General features: G+C 46.1%; 1 protein-coding gene across 8 annotated transcripts in view; it reads left to right on the top strand.

Moving 5' to 3' along the window:
- FAT3 (FAT atypical cadherin 3) overlaps window positions 1-26,753 on the top strand; it is a 647,479-nt gene that overhangs the window by 590,328 nt on the left and 30,398 nt on the right. For all 8 annotated transcript variants that reach the window (XM_025188675.2, XM_075919378.1, XM_075919376.1 and 5 more), the window contains one exon: window positions 14,658-15,126. In XM_025188675.2, coding sequence (XP_025044460.2) covers window positions 14,658-15,126 — 469 coding nt within the window. The remainder of the gene's footprint in view (window positions 1-14,657; window positions 15,127-26,753) is intronic.

The raw sequence follows: 26,753 nt of genomic DNA, 5'->3' as shown, positions 1-26,753 counted from the left end.
TAATTTTCATTCCTCACTTACGCTTCAGCCCATTTGAGACTTTGGCTCCTACATACCTGAGCCACTTGTGAAAAGAGAATTTGACTCCTAAATCTCTTAAGCAACTTTGAGAAATTGATGCTATCTAGGTGATGTGAGGATAAATGCATTACAGATTGTGAGCCATTCAAACACGATGGTACTGCCAGTCATCTGAGTATCTAAAATTAATAGATTAGACTGTGGTCTCTAAGTGCAATAATGTTATTCAGAATATTGGAGTGTTGCTTTCATTTAAGTTAAATATGAGAGTATATTTCAAAGAAGGGGAAAATGGATTGACCTGCAACGGGAAGAGCATTGTGGCCCAGTCCAATAAAGCACTGAAACCTTTGCCTGATTTCATGCACAGGAAGTCATTGAGACTATACATGTGATTAATTTTAAGCATATGCCTAGGTGCATTGCTGGATCAGAGCCAGAATGATCAGCATGTAACAGAATCAAGTCCTAACTGAGGGTAGAAAATGGAACAGTATTGAGGCTACTGATTTTTAGGACTTTGTGTGAAATTCTCTTGAGGCCAAAAGAAAGATATTAAGGGCATATTGTACAATTGATTTTTAAATAGGCCTTCCCCACCACCACTGATACCTACTTAAAAATTGATAGCACAATATGCTCTTTAATGTTTAAATGACCAGCTTAATTTTGGAAACTCATACATTTATGATAACCTGAGGGATGGAAATGCTCCATAATCATAACACGGTGTCCTTCCTCTATGAATAATCAATTTCATTGAACAAACTGCTTGTCTACCATCCTCTGAAAAGCTTACTAGTTACAGTATGTTAACATAATAGAGGTGTTGTATATTTTGTTGTTTCAAATGAAGCAATTTATCCATTGATTTAGAGAGGTCAGCCATTCTAAAAGTAAATTCTTTCAGATGTGTTCCTCCTGATTTTAAGATACTGAAGCAACATAAGAGAGATGTCATTCAGTAGCATTCTATCTAGTGACAGGATGGATCACTTGATGATTCCCTGTTCTCTTCACTTCCTCTGGGGCACCTGGCATTGGCCACTGTTGGAAGACAGGATAGTGAACTAGATGGACCTTTGGTCTGACCCAGTATGGCCATTCTTATGTTCTAGGAATGATTACACATGCAGAAAACTGTATAATGCGTTCTTTTCTCTTGTGTTATGCCTGTCAGTGAAAAGTAATAAGATTAACCAATATTTTGGATCATTTTGTTTTTGGATGAGACTCCTCATTTAAGTCCTACTTGCTTTATAAAATCAAAGAGATTTTAAAAATAAAGGCTGGTTTTCCTGTCATGCAATGAATGTAGCTGTTGAATTTTATAGGGCAGTCATATGTTTTTCAGTCCTAGCAGGTAGTGTGAAACTTTGCATTGCTTATGTAAGCAAGGTCAGGATAAGCTCTACCCTTACATCTGGGGGTGAACTTTGGCAAGTGATGCAAAAAGATTTCAGGGGCTGATTCATTTGCATAGGCACACCCACTCTGCCTAGTATGTGCTCTCAGCAGCCAAATGGTCACTTTGGCCACTGCGGGATCTCAAGTTTCTCTGTTATTGAGGCAGTGGGGATAAAGTGTTGTTACCCTGATTATGTGAATCAAATAGTGGAACTGTTTCGCCATAAACTAAGTACAGTAAACTTCCGATAATCCGGCACCTTTAGGACCCAGAGGGTGCCGGATTATCAGATATGCCAGACTATCGGAAGGGGGAGCTATGAGGGGGTCTATGGTGGTGTGGGGGGGATGCCACCCCAGACCCCTCATAGCCCCCCCTTCCGATAGTCCGGCTCTGCCCCAGGTGTCCCCGATTCAGCCGCTGCTGGTCAGTTTCAGCAGCAGCTGAATCGAGACGCCTGTGGCAGAGCAGCTGGGATGCTGCCGGGTTGGTCCGGTAGCACCACCCCTTGGCGCTGCGAGATCAACCCGGCAGCACCCCAGTTGATTTTGGGGACGCCTGGAGCAGAGCAGCTGGGGTGCTGCCGGGTTGGTCCAGTAGCACCGAGGAGTGACGCTACCGGACCAACCCGGCAGCACCCCAGCTGCTCTGCCCCTGGCGTCCCCAAGTCAGCCGCTGCTGAAACTGACCAGCGGCTGACTCCGGGAAGCCCGGGGCAGAGCAGCTCTGCTTCGGGCTTCCCGGAGTCAGCCGCTGGTCAGTTTCAGCGGCGGCTGAATCGGGGACAGCTGGGGTGCTGCCAGGTTGGTCCGATAGCACCGCCCCTTGGCGCTGCAAGACCAACCCGGAAGGACCCCAGCTGCTCTTTCCCCGGCTTCCCCAATTCAGCCGCTGGTCAGTTTCAGCAGTGGTTGAATTGGGGAAGCCGGGGGCAGAGCAGCTCCAATGGTCCGGCCGCCCGGACCACTTCCGGGTTCCTGATGGTGCTGGACCATCAGGAGTGCCGGACCATCAGATGCCGGACCAATGGAGTTTTACTGTAGCACTCGCTAGACAAGGGGCATGGGTTCCAAACCCAGTCAGACTGAGAGAGGCTGGGGACAGGTCTTTGTACCTGGTGGTGGGGGCCCTGTCTGAGGGCCCAAAACACACTGATTGCACCTCCTCCTCTCTTGCTGGCTTTACTGTGGGCCAATGGTGCACTTGCACTGAGGCTCTTCTACTGCGAGCTGAACTTACTGAACTGAAGAGCTGAAATCACTGTGTACTGAGGGGAGCCTGGTGCCATACTGCTGAAGAGCTGAAATCTACTGTGAGCTGAAATCACTGTTGCTGAGCTACTAACAAAGCAGATCGTGGGATGCTTGCAGAGCAGTTTGCGGGGGCAACTGGTGGATGCAGGCGAGCGGCTGGCAGGGACAAGCGACGGGCGGCCGGTGGAGCAGCGGTGGGACCTACCAGCTGGTGGCTGGGGAGCATGGACCGAGGTGGGCTGGCGGAGCAGACACTGCTCCGTGGAACAGCTGGAGCGGCTCACAGGACAGCAGGTGGAGTGTGGTGGAGTGATTTGCGTCAACGGCGGCAGCAGAAACCTATCAAGAGGCGGAACCACCGGTGGACCGCGTAAGGTGCATCAACCCCTGCCCCCTCCATTGCACCCAGGTTGAGATGGTAAAACCCTGCCAGGTGAACTTTTGAATCCTGGGGCGGCACTGACCCGGGGCAGAGACTTTTGGGATGTCGGACTTTGGGACTTTGGGTGATTTTTGGGTTGCTGGACTCAAGAGATTTTTGGGGTGTTGGAATTTTGGGGACCTTGAGTTATTTGTGGCTGGGGGTGGGTCTTTGCTCATGTCTGGTTTATGAATCTGAGTTGTGGTGTTTTCCCACTTCAATGCTGATGTCGGTTACCTTGTGTTATTAAAGATTTGCTGCTATACCAAGGCTCTGTGCTTGCGAGAGGGGAAGAATTGCCTCTTTGAGGCACCCAGGGGTGTGTGTAAGATTTCCCAGGTCACTGAGTGGGGGCTCGAGCCGGCGTTGTATTATGTTGTTGGGAGGAGACCCCTAGATATTGAACCTGGCCCTTTCTGTAATTAACTTGTCCTGGCAGAAGGGTTACACTTACTTAAGTGAATTTTATACATTTTAACGTATTACCACAACATCACCTTGTGCAAGGTAAGATTGAAGTTTGGGTGTAATCTCAGGTGTTGCTAGAGTTGAAGCAAATATTTCAATATGAAATATCCCATTTTACATCCAAGAACCTGAAATGTAAGCCCACTGGCAAACCATTTCCCAGGATAGATCAGTGGGCACTGTGTGGTATCCAGGGTATGTGACTGCAGATGCACTGTGCAAGCCGAAGGCAGTTCAGGAAGAACCATTTGATCATTTTATTATCTGTGTTGATGTGGATGTTATCCAACCCCCTGTGCTAAGCTAAGATTGTAATGTAATTTACAGTATTCATTCTGCTTATTGAATGATACAATTGAAATGAGCCAAATTGCATCACCCTTTGGAAGCGCCTATGCACTTCTCTGCCAATATCCCATATTTCATGAATTTTATATATTTGTTTGCTAGGACACGTATTTATATCCAACTATATAATGACATTGCAGCACATGCAGCTATAAGGAGAGAGACTATAAACACTCAGGTAGGAAACACTCAGCTGTTCAGGAATTAACCAATTTAAAGAAACACTGGTTGCCCTGCTGTGAATCTATAGCATCATCCTTTAATTTGACCTGAGTGGGTCTCCACAGAGATGCCCCAGTTTGTACTACCACAGGATGGCGCAGTTGCACATCGCTGTCTGGGCACAAATAGAATCAGAGGCTCAGTTCTGAGATGGTCATCCCATTAGGTCCAACAGCATAAAAGCTATTGGCCTGGGAATCTGCAGAACTGGACGTGAGCACTCGTCTTTAATTTCATTTTCATAACATTTGCTAGCATTTACTGTCTTCAGACACAACTTTAGCTTTGTTTCCCCATCTCTCTCAATGCAGTACCAAAAATTAAATTCTACCTTGACAACTTGTCCTAAATAAGGGCAACACCATCTCCGTAGGTGGAGACCAGAGGTGAATTGTGACTCAGTGAGCCACAATTTCTCCTATACTCATTGCCTGCTCTGGGGTAAGGAGAAACTGGCTTCACCTGGTTTTGTGCAGCAGTTCACTCCTCCCTGTGTGTCTATCCAGACCCTGTAGACAGCAAGTAAAGTGTGTGGGGCCAGACCTCCTTCTCCCTCAAGCCCCTTCTCACCCACTTGCTCATCGCAGATAGCTCATGCTCTGATGTCACAATTTGAGCAGTTTACTTCCCTTGCAAGCTCTAACTGTCAGTGTGTTTGTCTTTCCAAAGCACTTTATGGCCTCCATTCATTTTGTGTCTGAACAACTCACAAACTTTAATGTGTTCAATGTAGGGCTATTATCCCCATTTCCTAGATGGCAAGCTTAGACACCCATTGTCACATAGGATGTCTGTAGCAGAGCAGGTCATAACAGAAGAGCAGCCATATTAGGTCAGACCAAAGGTCCATCTAATCCAGTATCCTGTCTTCTGACAGTGGTGAGTGCCAGGTGAATCAGAGGGAATGAACAAAACAGGGCAATTATCAAGTGATCCATTCCCAGCTTCTGGCAGTTAGGGTATGTCTACACTATCCCCCTAGTTCGAACTAGGGGGGGTAATGTAGTCATACGGAGTTGCAAATGAAGCCCGGGATTTGAATTTCCCGGGCTTCATTTGCATAAAGCCGGCCGGCGCCATTTTTAAATGCCGGCTAGGTTGGACCCCGTGCTGCGTGGCTACACGCGGCATGGACTAGCTAGTTCGAATTAGGCTTCCTAATCCGAACTAGCTGTCCGACCTAGCCGGCATTTAAAAATGGCGCCGGCCGGCTTTATGCAAATGAAGCCCAGGAAATTCAAATCCCGGGCTTCATTTGCAACTCCATATAACTACATTACCCCCCCCCCCCAGTTCGAAGTAGGGGGGTAGTGTAGCCATACCCTTAGAGACTTAGAACACTCTGAGCATGGGGTTGCATTCCTGATCATCTTGGCTAATATCTTTGATGGACTTGACCTCTATCAACTTATCTTATTCTTTTGAACTTTTGGCCTTTTCAATATCCCTTGCCAATGAGTTCCACTGATGACTCTGTTTTGTGTAAAGCAATACTTTATTTTGTGTGTTTTAAACTAGCTGCCTATTCATTCTATTGGGTGTCCACTGGTTCTTGTGTTACGTCAAGGGGTAAATTCTGTATTCCTTTCTTGTTCTTTCTCGACACCATTCATGATTTTATAATATCTCCTGTTAGACTTCTCTTTTCCAAGCTGAAAAGTCCCATTTTTAAATCTATCTATGAAAGTGATGAACCAGAGGTTTGAGGATTGTCTAGGGGTAGTTTTTTGTGGCAAGAGACTGGGGCTGTGAAGGAGGAAGGCCCGAGATTTAAATGCACTTAACCAATTACAAACTTTATTAACTACAATTTGATTATATTAAGTCACTTTCTCTGATTCGTCTTAGACAGCGCAGCATGCAAAAAAAGAATATAACAAATAAAACCAATACAGCGATAATAAAAACTCCTTCTGTAGCCAATCCTTCTATGGTTATCTTTGAACAGCTGGTGGAGTTAGTCATTAATCTACATCTACTTAACAACCTCTAAATATGAAATGGTTAATACAATATAGTAAGCAATACTCACAAGCCCAGAAACGATTACAATGCACAGACACAAAACAACGCGTAGCATGCTCCAGATTTGTACACCCTTTCGTGATTCGGTGGGTGGGAGGCGGCCTTGGGTGATCAACCCCTCATCCAGGCTGGACGATACGTGCCTTCTATTTTTTGATACGGAACCTCCTCGAGCTTCGGGCTCAAGGTGCTTTATATTATAATTTTGACATCCGGTGCCATATTAGGGTTCAGCTTTAGTTGATACTATGATTTGATATCCGGTACCATATTAGGGTTCCTTCTTGTTTGATATGACGTCTGCCTCAAGGCATTGTGGTCAGTGCCTGATGCAGACATGACTGGCACACGTGAAAGCTAGCTATGTTTTTCCTTTCCCTGTTCCAGGTGCTTGTTAACTGGTGTATTAAGACAGCTCATTTCTCTTATTCCTATCTTGTCCTGTTTTTAGTGCTCGGTAACCTAACTTTTTTCCCTATTCTTATCTTCCTGGCCCAGGTGCTTGCCAAGTTCAAGTTCCGTTTACTGGGGACTGCGCTGGGGCTTCAAGGCCCCTGGCCCGGGTGCTTGCCAAGTCCAGTTCCGTTTACTGAGAACTGTGCTGAGCACCCAAGGGAATTCAAGCTCTGTCTCTGGATCCGCCTCCGCGGCCTGTGTTTTTCTTGTGAGGGGCTTTTGTCTGGCAGTATGGGCAATACGCACGAGGCCGTGGTCAAAAGGACCTGCTACACGACAGAAAGCTGTTCCATACCCCTGAATCATTTTTGTTGCCCTCCTTTGTACCTGTTCCAATTCATATATATCTTTTCTGAGATGAGAACTGCACACAGTTTTCAAAGTATAGAGGCATTGTGATATTTTCTATCTTATCTGTTCCTTTCCTAATGGTTCCTAACATTCCACTAGTTTTCTGACTGCTGATGAACATTGATTGGATATTTCAGAAAATTATCAACAATGACTCCAAAATCTCTTTCTTGAGAGGTAACAGCTAATTTTGATTCTGTGATTTTTGTATGCATAGTTAGGATTATGTTTTCCAATGTGCGTTATTTTACACTTGTCAACATTGAACTTCATCTGCCATTTTGTTGCCCAGTCACCCAGTTTTGTGAGAACTCTTTGTAACTCTTCACATTATTCTTTGGACTTAACTGTCTTGAGTTATTTTTTATCATTTGCAGATTTTGCCGCCTTACTGTTCACCACCTTTTACAGATTATTTATGAATACAGGCAGTCCCCGAGTTACGCGGATCCGACTTACGTCGGATCCGCAGTTACGAACGGGGCACTTCCTCTCCCTGGTCTCGAGCAGACCAGGGAGAGGCAGCAAAGCGGCGGCGGAACGCGCGGCCAGCTGACAGCCCAGACGTGTCTGGGCTGTCAGCTGGCCGCGTGCTCCGCTCTGCTCCCCCCCCCCCATGGTTTGCAGACCAGGGGGAGGGGGAGCAGAGCGGAGCAGAGCAGAGCAGAGCGGCAGAACGCGCGGCCAGCTGACAGCCCAGACGCATCTGGGCTGTCAGCTGGCCGCGCGTTCCGCCGCTCTGCTGTGCTCCGCTCTGCTCCCCCTCCCCCTGATCTGCAGGGGGGGGGAGCAGAGCGGAGCACGCGGCCAGCTGACAGCCCAGATGCGTCTGGGCTGTCAGCTGGCCGCGCGTTCTGCCGCTCTGCTCTGCTCTACTCCGCTCTGCTCCCCCTACCCCTGGTCTGCAAACCATGGGGGGGGGGGAAGCAGAGCGGAGCACGCGTCCAGCTGACAGCCCAGACGCGTCTGGGCTGTCAGCTGGCCGCGCGTTCCGCCGCTCTGCTCTACTCTGCTCCCCCTCCCCCTGGTCTGCAGACCTGGGGGACGGGGAGCAAAGCAGAGCAAAGCCACGGAGCCCGAGGGCAGCAGGATAGCCACGGCGCGTCTGGGCTGTCCCGCTGCTCCCGTGCTCCGCGGCTTTGCTCCGGACGCCTGTGGTACAGCAGCTGGGGCACTGCCGGTTGGTCCCGTAGCGCCACTCTGGGTGCCACTGGACCAACCCAGCAGCACCCCAGCTGCTCTGCCCCAGGTGTCCCTTAGTCAGCAGCTGCTGAAAATGACCAGTGGCTGACTACAGGAAGCCCCTGTCCCGGGCTTCCTGGAATCAGCCGCTGATCAGTTTCAGCAGCAGCTGACTTGGGGATGCCTGTGGTTCTTAAGTTGAATCTGTATGTAAGTCAGAACTGGCGTCCAGATTCAGCCACTGTTGAAACTGATCAGTTTCAGCAGCGGCTGAATCTGGACGCCAGTTCCGACTTACATACAGACTCAACTTAAGAACAAACCTACAGTCCCTATCTTGTACGTAACCCGGGGACTGCCTGTATATTGAACAGCACTGGTCCCATTACAGGACCCTAAGGGACACTCTTATTTACCTCTCCATTCTGAAAATTGACCATTTACTCCTAAACTTTTTCCCCCTGTGCTTTTAACCATTTACTGATCTATGAGAGGATCAGTCCTCTAATCTTAGGACAACTTCTTTTGTTTAAAAGCTTTTGGTGAGAGACCTTGTCAAAGATATTGTGAAAGTCCCAAGTAACTATTTGCTGGATCACTTTATCTACATGTGTATTGATCAAAGAATTCTAATAAACAACTGAGGCATTATTTCCCTTTAGAAAAGATGTATTGACTCTTCCCCAACAAATCATGTTCATCCATGTGTCTGATAATTCTCTTCTTTCAAACAGTTTGCCTGGTACTGAACTTGGGCTTATGGCCTCTAATTGCCAGGATCGCCTCTAGAGTCTTGTTTAAAAATTGGTGTCATATTAGCTATCCTCCAGTCATCTGGTATAGAGGCTGATGTAAGTGATAGGTTACATATCACAGCAATTCTGCAATTTCATATCTGACTTCATTCAGAACTTTTGGTTGCATACCATCTGGACCTGGTGACGTACAGCTATTTAAGTGATCAGTTTGTTACCAGAGCCTTGAATGTAGGTCTCCCAAGTCCTAGGCTAGATCCGTAACATTAGACCATTCTTCCTCTCCCCATGTCTTGCCCTGCGTATATTTTCTATTTAATTAAATGGACGTGATGTTTCAGAGAATACAGAGAAGCAGTAATATTTAATAAATATACCAGCAGGGAAGAATAAAGAGATGAAAAAGAAAGGAAACAGAAGATGAAGCTACAGAAGATGATGTGTAAAGCATTTTTAAACGTCAGATCCTTTAAAACATTATCTCTCAGATAACGTCATGTTTGTCCCAAGAGCATGTGTATGGTGCTGTATTTAGATAAATAATTGGAAAAGCATGCTACGTGGATACCGGTAAAAGTCATGTCCATAATGGGCTTGTCAGGGTATAATGAGCCTTATGGGAGCTGTATGTATATAATATGCAGGAGAATAGACTTCATAGTAAAAGCCTTTAGGGAAAGAACTGTATTTACTGCTCATGTAATGGCTACTTTTCAAAGCACCTCTTCTACCTTCCACCCCACCATTTGTATTTTATATTTAGACTATGCCAGGCCAAACTTTCAAACTGCCTATCTAAACTGCTCCTATAGAATTGGTGTGTTTATTTTTTGCATGGGGGGGAAAAAACCTGCTGCTTCTTGATTTAAAAATAACTACTATAGATCGTGGGGCCATCTTCATGATCAAAAGATTCCTCTTCAATTGATAGCTTATTAGGCCAGTTTTTAATTTAAAGTTACATGCTAACAGCCAATTTTTAAGCCCTTTGAGATAAGATTTTGAAATGGACGACAAATCGAGACTTATTCTTATGTACACCTCTCAGCTTTTTTTTTAATTTTTTATCTTTGGGTGTAGAAGACAACAGTTTAGATTTCCAAACTCTGTCAGTTAAGTTTGTTGTGTTAGACACATTTCCAATCTTCCTTAATCCCATCAGACTCCTGCAGGTTTATGTGGTAAGGAGTTTTAAATAAAGGGTTCTTCTTAATAAACTGATAAGGCCAAACTCTCTTCGCCTCTGTCCCTTTAATCTGCTAGGCACCTCCTGCATGTAAAGCAGCTGAAGAGAGTCCCTATGTGACATATGGTCAGCTCACCAGCGCTGTGCCCCTACCATCTTAGTGCTAGGCAGTGGAACGGCCTCTTTAGAGCCATTTTCCACTAGCATAAATCGAAGCAGGCCCATTATACTCACAGCAAGTCCAAATCTGGCCTGTCTCGGGGTTAGACGCTCAGAGGGACGGGGCATATAGATGGTAAAGAAGTTGGCCATAGCTGGGGATTCAGCCCATACCTTTGTCCCCAATATTTCAACAAGATTTCCAAAACTCGGGAAGTGGAAAAAATGAGTGTCAAGCAGAGGGGAAATCCCATGTGGTCATTTATATTTTGGGTGAACCCAAGTTTGGAAGAAAGTAAAACCTAAAGCACAATCTCTAGAGCCAAGCTGTGCACAGCCAGACACATTTCAGTGAGTGCATCTAGTGACTATATTGTGGTGTAGATCACAGACAGAATAAGTGCTAATGGGCAATACCCCTCTCTTTTACTGATCAGAGGAAACTATTTCCCTTTCACTGTTGTACAATATCTCATTGCCAACTGCAGCAGTTGTTTACCTGCAGCTGTGTTTGCAGTGGTGGGCCAAATGCGGCCCCCACCTTGCCTGAATCCACCCCCAAGGCTCAGGCCTCCCCACCAACATTGGGGAGCCAGCACTAGCACTCCAGCCCTCTCACTGCTCCCCTGTCCCATGGGGCTGGAGCACACAAAATTTACTAGCCTGGGTTTCCCAGGCTCTGGTGTACAAAGGGAATGTGGGGGGTGTCTTTCTCCTTCTCAGCCAGGGGCCCCATTAGTGAGGGTTTCGTGGTTTTGTTTTGTTTTGCTCCTCACTTGTGTATGGCCCCCAACTGATTTTTCTGTGGTTCAGCAGCCCCCAACCCTAAAAAGGTTCCCCACCTCTAGTTTGTTACCTGTGGTCATTGTGTGGTTGGCTCCAGTCCCTAGGAGCTGCTCCTGTTCCATCTTCTCTTCCTGTTATCTAGCAGCAGCTACTGATAGAGCAGGGGGTGGGCAATAATTTTTGGTGGGGGGCCACTCTAAAATTTTGGAAAGCGGTCAAGGTCCACACCTTTCCATGGAGGAGGTGTGGGGTCTAGGATGGAGGCTGGGTACAGAAGGACGCTTGGGGTAAGGGACTGGGGTGCAGGAGATGATGTGAGGCCTGAGAGGGAGTTTTGGTGAAGGAGGGGGTTGTGACCTAGTTCAGGGGATTGGGGTGCAGAGTCTGGGTGGGTGTTTGAGTGCCGGAGAGGATTCTGGCCTGGGGGAGGAATGTAGAAGGGGGTACAGAGCTTGGGAGGGAGTTGTGACCTGGGGCAAGGGAGTGCAGGGGGTTTGGATGGACCTGAGGGAGGGAGTTGGGGTGTGGGAGGAGCAGGAGTGCCAGAGGCAGACTCTGGCTGGGAGGCGCTTACCTAAGCATCTCCTGGCCAGCACCCCCAAGGCAGGCTGGGCTCCCTACCAGCTGCAGCCCCAGATCACTTAGAGCTGCAGGCTATTCCCTCCATGAGGCTTTCAGCTCGGGAGGAGGAATGGGCTTGTGCTGCCTCCATCCACCAGGCCAATTCTCAATTCCTATTGGCCAGTTGTTTCTAGCCAATAGGAGCTGGGGGCAGGGAGATCATATGAAGCTTCCTCCTCCTTCCAGAGTAGAGAGCCATCGGACTGCACTTAAACCCACTGCAGCTCTGTGTGTGTGAGGGTACCAGCAGGGTGGTCTGCTGGCCGGATCTGGTGGCTTCACAGGCCGGATCTGTCCCCCGGGCTGTATTTGCCCAACCCTGTAATAGAAGCAGGTAGGCGGACACTTGTTTCTTGTTTTCAACTGCTTCTAACCATGCTCTTCTTCCTAATGATAGGCCTGTTGAAGTGGCTAGACCAAACGAGGTGGAGCCAGCAACATGTGACTTGCCAGCTCTCTCGAATGAGCTGCTTTGGGAACCTGTAGGCAGACTAGTTGGAGTCAACACTCTTGGTTTCTCTTCTCAACTCTGCCCCAGTTTGCATTTTGACCTTTGGCAGCCCAGCTAGCTATTTTCCCTCAGTTTTACCCCATGTGTAAAATAGATATAATGGCCAGATATATAAACCACATACAGCCTGGGCTGATGCCAGCTTCTGCCAGTGTAAGTTAACACCAAAAGTTCACTTAGTAGAGTTTCTGCTGGCTGGAATGCTGGGAAGTGCATGTTCTGTGGGGGGTAAACACACAAGGACAGAGCTGTTCCAAAATGAGACTGCTGAAGATAAAGACTATTTAGAGAATGTGATAATGCATTTTAGGTTGCAGTGCAGATGCTATTCAAAATAAAGCTGCACTGCATGCAGTAAGGATCAACAGAAACCACCAAACGTTCACCAGTAGCCTAATCTAAGTCTCTAGGGCTAAAAGAATAAGGGTACCATCCTCATTCTGCCAAATGTCTGTTTCTACCCTGAGGCTACGTTAGTTAAGGCCTGAAGGCCATTTTCCTTTCTTTGTTCTACACTAGAGCTGAAAGCTGAGACATGTGCCCATTTTGTGTGACTTTTAAGGGAAGAAGTATTTCTGGCAGCAGCTAAATCAGAGGCTGTGTTGTCAGTTGTATCAGTCACCATGCTCCTGGTGAGAGGGCGGACCTGTCTTTTCACAACAAGGACAAAATATGTCCTTTCAAGGACAAAATTTTCTGAGAAATAAAAGTAAAACAATGACAAGGGTTTTAAAAGCATGTGGGCCCAATGAATGTATTAACACATTCAGGAAAATGATCCTCAACTCTGTCAGCCATTACAGTTGGTCCTCCGGTAATGCTCACAACCTTTACATAAGCAGGTACTCCAGGAAGCCAGTCTTTGTGTTCTGCATTTGGGGCATGAAGACTTTCATCTTTCTCACAGTGTTGGCAAAATTTCTCTCTGATAGAGCGTCAGGTTCAGGGAAACCCAGGCATACATTTCCACATATCACTATGTCAGTATTTGCACTAGTCCTCTCACAGTTTTCAATGGATTATATGCTCCCAACCCTTTCATAGGGGAAAGTATTAGTTTCAATTTATCAATGGAGTACTGAGGTGCAGGGTGGATCAAATAACTTCCCCATCGTCATACAAGGAATCCGAGGCAAGAATCAAATGCAGGTCTCCTGAGTTCTAATCCATCCTCCTTGTTCCTAACTCCTAGTGTGGTCTGGCCAGCTGCTCCATTCATCTGCAGGCAGGCAGAGGAGCAAGAGAAATGGTAATAAATCACCACCACCACCATCAATGAATCCCCAGCTGCCTCAAAGGGAAGAGGGAGGAGACTGGACCTTTACCTTGTGGTGCTGATAATGTTTGAATTAAAGGTGTGGACACCACAGTGATGAGCTCCATACAAATATCAGGGAAGGAAAGAAAGTAAAAGCTCTTTGGCCATTCTTGCGTTTTTCCATGTTGCAGCTGGAGTGCAGTGAAAGAAACTCCACAGGACGCAACTGACTTCTGGTTAACCAGGATTTCACTGTTGATAGAAGGGAGTGAACTTGTGACATTTGGAAAAACAACAAAAACACTGCTTCTCCCTGAAAGCTACAGGGAAGCAGAATCTGACACCCAACAAATGTAAACTCCATTAATCCTTTCTGTTTGTGTTAGCACCAAGAGCCCCTGCTGAGATTGGAGCGCTATTGTCCTATGCACAGGCACAGAACTAATGTACAGTGCAAGGCAATCTTTGCCCCAAAGAGCTTCCAGCAGACAAGAGTGGCACGTGATGGTAGGGGAAACAGGCACAGAGATGCCCAAAGTTACATGACAGAGCTGGGAATGGAAGCCAGGTATCCCAGCCTATTGCCTTGTCCCCTGGATTTACACCATCTTTCCCCCTACCCTGCCCCGATCCTCTCCTTTAGTGTGAAACTTATTTAAACTTCTACCGCTAATGTACAGTAAGGGTGTGTCTAGACTCCGTTGATGGAGGCATGTAGATTAGACAGATTGGCAGAGGGAAATGAAGCCGCGATTTAAATAATTGCAGCTTCATTTAAATTTAAATGGCTGCCCCGCTCTGCTGATCAGCTGTTTGTCGGCAGATCGGGGCAGTCTGGACGCGCCGCTGTCGACAAGGAAGCCTTTGTCGACCGGCGCAGGTATGCCTCGTGAAACCAGGTTTACCTGAGCCGATTGACAAAGGCTTCCTTGTCGAAAGCGGCACGTCCAGACTGCCCCGATCTGCCGACAAACAGCTGATCGGCAGAGCGGGGCAGCCATTTAAATTTAAATTCATTTCCCTCTGCCGATCTGTCTAATCTACGTGCCTCCGTCGATGGAGGCATTTAGTCTAGACACACCCTCACGGTGTATGTCTGTGAGTTGTGCCAGGGTGAATGGTTGCTACAGTAAACCACAATAGCTATGGAGTGTATCAGACTAGTTTTAAGGACACATTAAAAGAAGAACTGTAAGATCAATGTTTCTTTGCTTTTACCCTCACAGATTGTGGACGGCAAATTGTGGTTCCAGTTGGACTGTGGAAGTGGCCCAGGCATTCTGGGAATTTCTGGCAGGACTGTTAACGATGGGAACTGGCACTCAGTCTTCCTGGAGCTTAATCGGAATTTCACAAGCTTGTCACTTGATGATAGTTACGTGGAACGGCGCAAAGCCCCCCTCTACTTCCAGACCCTGAGTACAGATAGCTCTGTCTACTTTGGAGCCCAGGTGCAAGTGGATAATGTACGGAGCCTAACTGACAAGAGGACAACCCAGGTCTTGAGTGGTTTTCAGGGCTGCTTGGATTCCGTTGTCCTGAACAACAATGAACTGCCTCTCCAAAACAAGCGCAGCAGCTTTGCAGAAGTGGTTGGCCTGACTGAATTAAAGCTTGGCTGCGTTCTGTACCCTGATGCATGTGAGAGAAATCCTTGCCAGAATGGAGGGAGCTGTACTAGTTTGCCATCTGGTGGTAAATGTCTTGAATTACATTTCACTTTTGCTGGAGCGGGGGAAGGAGGGAGGGATAGAGTCTGTGTCTCATTAGGTCTGTGTCTTGTTCAATCTATCGCAGTGTTGTTGGTCCCAGGATATTAGAGAGCCTTGGTGGGTGAGGTAATATCTTTTATTGAGACAGCTTCTGTTGGTGAAAGAAACAAGCTGTCATGCATCACAGAGCTGAAGAAGAGTTCCAAAGCTTGTCTCTTTCACCAGCATAAATTGGTCCCATAAAAGATATTACCTCACCCTTCTTATCTCTCATTGAGTCTATATCACAAGTCTTTCAATGCAGAAACATGTTGCAAAAGTCTCATAAACACTATCAAAGGCCTTTTCTGGGGTTGGCAAAATTTATAAAAGCTGCTTCATAAACAGCAACTAAATGGCACTCATCCATTCTCACTGTGTTAGTATTCAAGGAGAGATTGTTTTTTACTAGGTGTTACTATAATCCTATTTATACAGACACCAGCAGCATAACAATTATTGAAGTGCTCTGCTAAGACATTCAAAATCCATTTACAGCAACATAGGCGGCAAACGAAAATGGTGATATCTCATATCCATCACTAGCTGAACAATGCGGTTGTCTTTCTCTGTATAACCCAGCACAGATTGTTATGTAGACTTCCACAGACACCCATCATCCAATCTCCAGTACATAATTTGATTATATATCTGTATATTAAATTGTGTGTGCATAGTATTATAAAACTGGAGACAAAAATCATGTCTCTGGGGAACTGAACTCTTTAGGATCTTGGTACGGGGCAATGCCAGCAGGCCATTGTTTTGACTCTCACCTGTATTGGAGTTGACTGTTCCTCTCTAGATGCAGTTTGACAGCTTGTGTGAAGTGGGTTTTGTAGCATCCCAAGCTAATTCCCAATGACCAGTTGTCCAAATCACAAAACACTGGAAGCATTGGCAGTCCTGTCAGTGAGAGAGTCTTGAATGGGTGTGGAGGCAGAGCTACCTGCCCCATTTTTAAGTCTGGGTCCTCCCAGTCAGAGTCTGCAGCACAGGAAACAACAAACTGCTGTGTGTGCCAATTCAGTGATTCATTTTCCAGGTTCATACTGTCAGGTTGGCACCTCTGTGCACGCCATTGCTGTGGCCCTACAAATTCCCAGGGCCTACTCCTCAGGCTCCTCTCGGCAAGGCTACATGGCTCCCTCAGATAATGGGCCCTTTCCCCAGACCTCCTTCCATTCACACATCTAGTAGGGGTCCTCTGTGCAGTATCCACTTGGACTCCTTAGACACATGGGCACTATCTGGGGTTCTCTGCTTGGTAGCCCCTTCTGGAGCCCTGATGCTGACCCTGTGACCTGCATGCCTGTCCTTGCTTTTCCTTTTTTGCCCCCTGTAATCAATTGATGTCAGGACACAGTGGTCCCTCCTTCACCTGAGAGGGGAAGCCTTTCATTGTTTTTGTGGGCTCTGATATTAGATAGTCTGCACCTACCACAACAAGGACCTGTTAGTAATAGTGTTACTTAGCATCCAACCCTGCTCAGAAATTAAATAGTTCAACTGACCTGAAATTCACATTTAGAAATGGAAGAAAATCTGCAGGAAACTTGCACGCTGTAGTGTCATTCCCTCTGTACTGTATACAAACAAGATTGAGCTTCAGCAGTATTGCAAGAAAACACAGGAGCTGGGTTTTGACTGCCATAGGGAAGAGGTTGTGTAAGCACTTTCCATGGTGCTCTTGTGCAGAAGGCAGCCATAACTGGTCAGTCTGGGCTCCATCAGCGTATGGAGGGGCACGCTTAGGGTGTGTCTAGACTAAAGGATTTTTTTAAAAAGTGGCCTTTTTTTGAAAAAATTTCCTCTGCATCTAGACTGCTGCCACATTCTTTCAAAATTAAATCGAAAGAATGCAGCAGCTTTTTTGACCACGGAAAACCTCATTTTATGAGGAAGAAAGCCTTTTTTCAAAAGTGCTCTTTCGAAAAAAGGCGCTATATAATGCAAACTGTGCTTTTTCGAAAGAGAGCATCCAGACTGCCTGGGTGCTCTCTTTCAAAAAAGCAGCTCACTTTTTTGAAAATACTGGCTGTAGTCTAGACGCTCTCTTTTGAAAGAGGCTTCTAGTTTAGACATACCCTGAATGGCCTCCAGATGTCATTGCTTGTGTAAGGTACCTTCTTCACAGCTCTGCTAGTGGGACTTTTAATTCAGCCCACATCACCTGGCTGACATCCCAGTATTTAGCATAGTACTTCCTAGTTTGCGTGGTTCACAGCAGACAAGATCAGGGATAGGGATGTAAAGGTTTAACAGGTTAACTGGTGGGGGCTGCTCCAGCCCAGCGACACGCAGGAGGGCTGCTGCAGCTGGGTCGGAGCACTCCCTACCCCCATTTTCCTCCCTTAATTAACAGGTTAAATAATATTTTAAATCCCTAATCAGGGCTGTGTTGGGGAAGCTGTAAACTTACAGTCAATGAAGCAAGTTCAAAGCTAGTTAAAAGAAATGAACCCACAGCACTTGCATTACCACCAAGCATGGCAATCAGGCTTTGATGTGCAGCACAAAGACAAATGTTGCAGCTCAGATACATGGATAAGGTCTTTACCTGCAAACGTAAAGGAAGAAAATAAGCTGCAGACAATAAGGGCGAGAGGGAAAGAAAATAATTCTGAGTGAAAATTAGGCAGTGGCTTTTGAGAAACAGCTAAACAAGATTATTTAAAGCCCCAGGATGTAAAAATAAAACTTGAACTCAGATTCCATATATGATAAACTAGGTCAGATATTCACTACGTTAGCAAAATGGGAAAAATAGGAGCTACACTTTCTATTGATTTTGCTAGCATCTGTTTATGGTAATGGTAATTCTTTTTTCCGACACCTTATGTATTGCCAATTTACTTGGGGACTGTGAAAGGAATGCATGTGGCTTCAAATGTTGAGTCCATTTTATTATTAGAATAACATAAACGGTTCAAGTCAAGATAATTTACTTCTGGAATCCAGGCGCTGAAGTTATTTAGACTTGCATGTTATTGCCTCAATGAGGAAGCAAGTGCCCAGAGGGGATATTTCAGCTGTCTCTAGTTAAGAAATCTGTTTGCTCTTTTTACTGTTTCAGCAATATATGTAAATACAGGATTGTTATAGTATCATAATTTCAAAGCTTTGGGCCCTAACTATACATCAATGGCTCTATAAACCAGCCCACTATGGCAAGTCATGGCTATTTTTTTTCCACTAGGCAAAACAATCCTGTTAGTGTGAGCCATCCTCAGTATATAAAAAGAGCATATAATTAAATTGGGTTGAAAGAAGAGCCCTACACCATGTCAAATGCTAGTTATATAACCACAAATTGTAACATGCTTTTAAGGATGGCAGAACATTGCTCTTGCTGGCACAGATGGTAGCACCTACAATTGATTTGAAATAAAATAAAATAAAATAAAGCTTCATTTTTATCTTAGGAAAGGAGATGGCAGCTTTTCTTTGGAAGAAAAGCACACCCAAATATGTTTTGCTATCAACAGGGCTCAGTTCTGGTCCAGTTAAGTCAAAGACTATAGAGATAACATTGCACATTACACCACATAGAAGGTCATTGAACTCTCTGGAGCAAGTTGTAACTATGAACAAGGGTGTTGGAATCTGTACGAAAGAGAATGGAGTTCAGTATAAGAGCAGAACCCAGTTCGATAAATTTTGAATTGCATTTTCCGGAGTAGCCTACATACAACTGTGAGGTCCCTTTTCTTATAATAATTCTGCTATGATTTACAGTGAAATTAAGAGAAAAAGAAGAGAGCTCAGATTTATAGCTACAAACAAACATTGTAATGTCAGAGTTATCAGCAATGTATCAGGAGCCCTGAGGGTCAAGCCTGATTTACATATAATTTGCATTAATTATGTAAAATAATGCAGACAACCATAATGCTATCCTTGAGGTGATACCTTCCTTCCTGAATAGAAATGTCTGATTGTTTCTAGAGTTGCCAGATGGTTTAACCAAAAATACGGAACACCCCTCACCCCTCCCCAAAATAAAAACACCAGGGAAAAAATTCTGTTGAGGGGGGAAAAAAGGGGGAGACCAAAGTTGTTGAGCAAAGAAAAAAAAAGGACCCTGAGAGTTAAAAGAAAGAAAGAAAGAAAGAAAGAAAGAAAGAAAGAAAGAAAGAAAGAAAGAAAGAAAGAAAGAAAGAAAGAGGGATAACTTTTAATAAATAAATAAATAGGGATAAAGCATGGCTCCTTTAAGGGCGTGCAGAGTCAGAATAGGGATAGCAAGAGGACAAGTTGAGCTTCCCCTTGCTTCAGGTCTTTAGGCTTTTTGCTGGTGGCCATCTTGTTTTCTTGGTTGAGCCAGAAGGTAGCTTCCCTGCTGAACCAGGTAAGTGGGGGAGGGGCAGGAGCTAGCCCAGTTGCTGTGTGTGTCATAGGGTTGCCAGGTGTCCGGTATTTTCACCTCCTGGCAGGGAAAAAAACATTTTAGGTGTCCAGTATTTTCTGCATTTTTTTACCGGACGGGAGGCAAAAATACCAGATTGTCTGGGTCAATACCAGACACCTGGCAACCCTAGTCTGTTCGCTGGCAATAAAACCTGCATTTGATCAACTTTGGCTTCCCCCTGCCATTACAGCTTTCGAGGCATTTTAGGACTTGATAAGCTGCATTGAATCTCATGCCATTTTTGGACACCCTAGAGAGACAGCGATAATGTGTATGAAGAGAAAAAAGATTACTCCCACAGATCAAATCTTATTACAAAGATAAAGAGAAGGGCTGAGACCAGAGGCCTTTTGCAATAGGTTCTCCAAAATTAAAGTATGGTGGACCCTAAAGGTAGAAATGTAATGTATGAGCAGCTCAGAACCTGCAGACCACATGCTGTTTATGTATGGCACTCCCCACCAATACAGATAACAGCTTCTGATTGACCTGTATAGGCATTCTGCTCATGGATGGAGCTTAAGCATATGGTCCATAGGATAATGCTAACCAGGTAAGGAATACATGTGCAAAAGAATCTAAAACCTTAATATCAAGTCCTTGACATGAGGTATTAGGGGCCAAAGCAATCGCTCACATAGGATTATGATCAGTTAAACTGATCATGGCAAGGAAGAAAGATGTGCTGGACTGGGACTCAGGAGAGCTAGGTTTAATTCCTGGATTTGCCACAGACTTGATGCTTGCCTCTCTACTTGTCCTTTAGGCCAGGAAATGTCTACACTGCAGTCAGGAGAGAGCATCCCAGTCTGGGTAGACAGACATAAGCTAGCTTTGCTTAAGATTGCATGTGGAAAATAGCAGAATGGAGAATGTGGTATGGACAGGGTAGTTACCTGAATACAGACCTAGGGGGTGTGGCTGGCTTTGTGCTGAGACAGTTAACCTATGCTGCCTACCATATTGGCGTGACCACAGTGCTATTTGTAGTGCACTAACTTGAGCAAAGCTAGCATGTGTTAAGCTGGGAGGCTCACTTCCAGCTGCAGTGTAGATGTACTTTCAGTTTTCCAAGACCTCAATCTCCCAACTGTTTAAATAAATGGGAATAGCATCACTTTGCAGGGGCATTCCACTGAATTCATTAATGTTTCAGAGAGACTAGTGATCTTGGCCTATACTGCAGAAAACATCATCATAAGAATAGTATCGTTAAGATGCAAAGCCAACCTGTCAGAAAGATTGGCTCTGCAACCTCTGTTTGGTCCCCTTTGTGTGTGCATTATTGTAAAAGTCTTTAAATATGTGATCATATGCTATATTTTCCACAGGACTCTTGCCTCAATCAGTGCACAGGTTATATAGTGCTCACTTAATTAGCTGCTATTCAGTATTTTGTTTTCTCTTTGTTCACTGTATGGCTTCATGCTTTATTTGCTGCACACTATTAATTCAAGCCCTGTTCTAAATACAGAATTACTAATTTTCCTATTGGCTTTTTGTGGCATACATCACATGTAGCAGACAATGGTAAATGAAAAGCCAGTGCATAGAAGTTTAAGCTAATCAAATTCAGATTGGAAGTAAAATATTACTTTTTGACAGTGAGGGTAACTAATCATTGGAACAGCTTAACACAGGACAGGCGGTGGTATATTCTCCATCACTGACAATTTTTAAATCAATATTGTATTTTTTTTTCTAATTCAGACAGGAATTAATTCAAGGAAGGTCTCTGGCCTGTGTTGTGCAGGAGGTCAGAACAGATGATCCCAGAGGTCCCTTGTGACTTTATCTATGATTCTAGAGTAGCTGTGTTCTTTACAAACATTAATTTATTTTCACAAAACCCATGGGAGGTGAAGAGGTGGCATTGTCCCTATTTTACAAATGGGGAAATGAGGCACAGAGCGATTAAAGTCAAAAGTTTCCAGTAATTCTGAGTGCCCAATTATATATCCTCTTAGTTTCAATGCCTACCCTGCCATTAGCCAAGAGCAGCCCTTACAGGGGAAATCCCTGTAGCCATGGACTGAAGGAACCATGCTGTGTGTGAACGCACCATACACACTTTGGTCAGCCCTAAGCTGTGAAGAGATGGCACACATTTAGATGAAGTCTTGTGAGATTTTTAGCTACTAAACATCTAGAACAGTGTTTCCCAAAGTGTGGTCCATGGACCAGTACTGGTCCTTGGGAAAAAAATACCAGTCCTCAGCGAACGATCCTATTAACTAGCACGGTGGTGGGATGGCTGCTTACTGGCAGGGTGGGAGGGAGCCCAGATTGGCGCTGCCAGGGTGTTCCGGGCTCCCAGATTGCCTATGCGGTGCTGGGTTCCCCCAAGACCTGGGCCAGGCTGGGCGGAAGATGCAGCTGGGATTGCTGGGTGGCAGCGATCCCCGTGCATCTCCCCACCAGAGCTCGGAATAACGAGCAGGATCCCAGGCAGCACTTACTTCCTCGGTGGGTGGTTGAACGAGTTTTGCCCAGTCCTAGTGTCCTGCTGCCCGCTGGCTCCTCCAGAGCGAAAGAGGCAGGGGCAATCTCTCTGTGCTTGCAGCACAGCGCTTGGTCACTGCCAGGGGAGCGCAGGCCACTTGGCAAGGTCAGTGCTCATCCTCAGGGCCACGCCGGTGGCAGTAGGGCCCGGGAACGGGGCTTCGTCTCCCCGCTGCTGGGCGATGAGTCCTGTAAGTACAACGAGCCGGGCCGGGGTCTGTCCTGCGTGCCGGGCATGGGGAGGTGCTGCAGTAACTGCCTTTTCCCACCTGCCCTGCCTCGGGGCTTGGGGAAGCCTACCAGCCACCGCTTTCCCCTCCCATTCCCGGCATGCTGCAAAGTACGTGCAGCAGCTCCAGGCTGGCAGTGAGGGGCTACCTGGTCTGGGAGTGCCAGCCTGCCTCCTTGCATGAAGCCAGATAGCAACAATGTGTCACGTTCACTCTTTGTGAACTTTGTTGTGTGTGTGCTTGTTTTCAATATGCTCCCTGAGGATTTTGTATTTTCCCGTGTGATGCGCACGCATTTTCATGCGGCTGAGCCTATGTCATTGGTTTTCATGTCACATGACACAGCAGTCTCGGTTTGTTTCTGCGCTTTGCAACAACATGTACGTCTTCTTAAGTTAACTGCTTAAGTTTTCTTAGTTTATTTTCAATTAAATAGCTTCTCGTTTTCATCTTCAATATGGATCATAGAATCATAGAACCATAGAGCTGGAAGAGACCTCAGAAGGTCATCAAGTCCAGCCCCCTGCTCTAGGCAGGACCAATCCCAACTAAATCAACCCAGCCAGGGCTTTGTCAAGCCGAGACTTAAACACCTCTAGGGATGGAGACTCCACTACTTCCCTAGGTAACACATTCCAGTGCTTCACTACCCTCCTAATGAAATAATTTTTCCTAATATCCAACCTGGACCTCTCCCACCACAACTTGAGACTATTGTTCCTTGTTCTGCCATCTGTCACTACTGAGAACAGCCTCTCTCCATCCTCTTTGGAACCTCCCTTCAGGAAGTTGAAGGCTGCTATCAAATCCTCCCTCACTCTTCGCTTCTGCAGACTAAACAGACCCAACTCCCTCAGCCTCTCCTCTAAGTCATATGCTCCAGCCCCCTAATAATTTTGGTTGCCCTCCGCTGGACCCTCTCCAATGCGTCCACATCCTTTTTGTAGTGGGGGGGCCCAGAACTGGACACAATACTCTAGATGTGGCCTCACCAAAGCCAAATAAAGGGGAATAAAGACATCTCTGGATCTGCTGGCAATGCTCCTCTTAATGCAACCTAATATGCCATTAGTCTTCTTGGCTACAAGGGCACACTGTTGACTCATATCCAGCTTCTCATCCACTGTAACCCCCAGGTCCTTTTCTGCAGAACTACTACTTAACTGGTTGGTCCCCAGCTTGCAACTATGCTTGGGATTCTTCCGTCCCAAGTGCAGGACTCTGCACTTGTCCTTGTTGAACTTCATCAGATTTCTTGTGGCCCAATCCTCCAATTTGTCTAAGTCACTCTGGACCCTATCTCTGCCCTCAAGCATATCTACCTCTCCCCCTAGCTTAGTGTCATCTGCAAACTTGCTGAGGGTGCAATCCATCCCCTCATCCAGACATTAATAAAGATATTGGATAAATGGCTGAAGAATGTGACTGGAAATACAACTAACAAATGTCCAAATGATGTGCAGCCTAATACAAGTGAGAATAAGAAGATAAAAACTCCTTAGACCTGCAGTTATTCTGATGAGTATTTGAAATTTGGTTTTATAAGCGTTGGTAGTGATAATCACTTGCCATTATGTATAATTGGTCATGCAGAACTATCCAATGAGTGCATGAAACCATCAAAACTGAAACGCCATTTGGAATGCAAACATCCAGAATATACAAGTAAGCCATCGATTTTTTCATAAGATAAATGAATTATCTTCTGCTAAAAAAAGCATGAAAAGTGCACTTTCTATGTGCTCTTCAAATGAAAACTTTGTGTTGGCTTCATATGAAGTTTCAAAACTAATAGCGGAGACATGTTATCCACATACTGTTGGCGAAAAGTTAATACTTCCAGCATTGCATATTACATCCCGTATTTATGGAGGAAAAAAGGGAAATCAGTTGGGTTCTCTGTCTTTATCCAACAATACAGTGAAATGTAGAATTAAAGATATGGTGAAAAATATTGAAGAAACTCTCCTACGTCGAATACAGAATAGTCAGTTTTTTGCATTACAAGTGGATGAAAGCACTGATAGAGCTGACGCTGCCAATTTGGTGTGTTTTGTTAGACATGATTACAAAAGCTCCATTCAAGAAGATCTCTTATTTTGTAAACCACCTCCAACAAGAACAACGGCTGCCGAAATTTTTAAGCTAATTGATGATTTTATTATTCAAAGCAATATTGACTGGAAAAAATGTGTTGGACTGAGCAGTGATGGGGCTCACACTGCGCTTGTCCCTTGGATTCGAGCTCTAGTGCCAGACTGTGCACGGATTCAGAGAGGCACTATCTGTGAAAACTATGCCATCACTTTTGAGTTCCACTCTTCAAGAATGTGTGAAGTTTATAAATGATATAAAATCTTGTCCTTTGAATTCCAGAATCTTTACTGCTGTGTGCAATGAATTAGGAAGTGAACATGAGCATCTGTTACTATTCTGTGAGGTTCGATGGCTGTCGAAAGGAAACATTTTGAAACGACTCTTTGAAATGAAGGATGAAGTTTTATTGTTCTTGGAGTGACACCCTCCATCAGCAAAAGATGTTATATTTACATTTAAAGACAGGTTTCATGAATTTGATTGGTTAACAATGGTGGCTTAGTTATGTGAGGGTATGTCTACACTACAAAGTTAGTTCGAACTAACGGACGTTAGTTCGAACTAACTTTAATAGGTGCTACACTAGCGCTCCGCTAGTTCGAATTTGAATCGAACTAGCGGAGCGCTTAGTTCGAACTAGGTAAACCTCATTTTACGAGGACTAACGCCTAGTTCGAACTAGCTAGTTCGAACTAAGGGCTGTGTAGCCCTTTAGTTCGAACTAGTGGGAGGCTAGCCCTCCCCAGGTTTCCCTGGTGGCCACTCTGGCCAACACCAGGGAAACTCTATGCCCCCCTCCCGGCCCCGGACCCCTTAAAGGGGCACGGGCTTGCTACGGTGCCCGTGCCAGGTGCAAGCCTGCCAGCACCCAGCTAGCAGACCCTGCACCTGGCACGGCACAGAGCCACCCACCCGATGCCCCCCAGCCCTCCCCCTCTTGCCGGGACCAGGCTGGCGGCTCCCGGGAGCTTGCCCTGGACTGCAAGAGGCGGGCACCTTCCTGGGCTAGTGCGGACATCGTGGACCTCGTCCACGATCTCCGCACTAGGCACAGGAAAGTGGCTGTCTAGGGCAGGAGAGCTGCCAGCCTGGCCACCCAGGACCAGGTGTGCATGAAAATCAAGGGGGTCCACTGAGACCCCCGACACTGAGCCCTGAGCTTACAATGGCCGTCCTGGGTCAGACCAAAGGTCCATCTAGCCCAGTAGCCTGTCTGCCGACAGCGGCCAACCCTAGGGACCCTGGAGGGGATGGACCGAAGACAGTGACCAAGCCATTTGTCTCGTGCCATCCCTCTCCAGCCTTCCACAAACTTTGGGCAGGGACACCACTCCTACCCTCTGGCTAATAGGACTCCATGGACCCAACCTCCATGACTTTATCTCACTTCCCTTTAAACTCTGTTCTAGTTGTAGCCTTCACAGCCTCCTGCAGCAAGGAGTTCCACAGGTTAATTATTTGCTTTGTAAAGAAGAACAACTTTCTCTTACTAGTTTGAAGCCTGCTACCCATTCCTTTCCTTTGGTGTCCTCTAGTCCTTCTTTATGGGAACTCAGGAAGAACTTTTCTGAATGCACCCTCTCCACCCAACCCCTGCTTTTAGAGACCTCTATCCTGTCCCCCCTCCGTCTCCTCTTTTCTAAGCTGAACAGTCCCAGTCTCTGTAGCCTTTCTTCATCTGGGACCTGTTCCCAACCCCTGATCATGTTAGTTGCCCTCCCCTCTCCCAGCCTTTCTCTTCCCCTCTCCCACCTCCTTTTCCCAGTCTCCCCCAGTTTTGTTCAATAAAGACAGAGTCAATGTTGGAAGAAACGTTATCTTTATTTTGTACATCAATAAGAAGGGGGGCTAGGGAAGGGTAAGTGGAAGGAGGTGAGGGAGGAATGGGGTACGAGCCCCCGATGGGGAGGACTGGGCTGGCTCTGCGGGCTTCTGGGGGTGGAAGCTCTCCTGCAGCCCCCCAATTACTCCCTCTCCCCAGATGGCAGCCTGTGGCAAGTGCAGCCGGGCTGATGGCCGAGTGGTGTGATGTGCCCAGTGTGAGCACTCAGGGCACTCCAAGCCAGAACTTCTTTGCAAGCGGGGCACCCCTTAGAACTGTGTGTCCGGGGTGGGGGTCGGGTCCCTTTAAGCGCAGCCCTCGGCTAGCCTGAGACAGCATCTCCATGCTCTAAGTCCTCCTCTGATGCCCTGCCGGCACTGCTTCCGGCCATCCTTAAGCCCTGTTCAGAGTCCACTCAATATGGACTTGCTAGTTCGAACTAGCAAAACGCTAGTTCGAACTAGTTTTTAGTTCTAGATGCGTTAGTTCGAACTAGCTTAGTTCGAATT

This window comes from Pelodiscus sinensis, chromosome 1 (genome assembly GCF_049634645.1).
Source record: "Pelodiscus sinensis isolate JC-2024 chromosome 1, ASM4963464v1, whole genome shotgun sequence".
NCBI classification, from domain to species: domain Eukaryota; kingdom Metazoa; phylum Chordata; order Testudines; family Trionychidae; genus Pelodiscus; species Pelodiscus sinensis.
The sequence above is the reverse complement of the archived record's forward strand: the minus strand, read 5'-3'. Positions and strand labels throughout refer to the sequence as shown.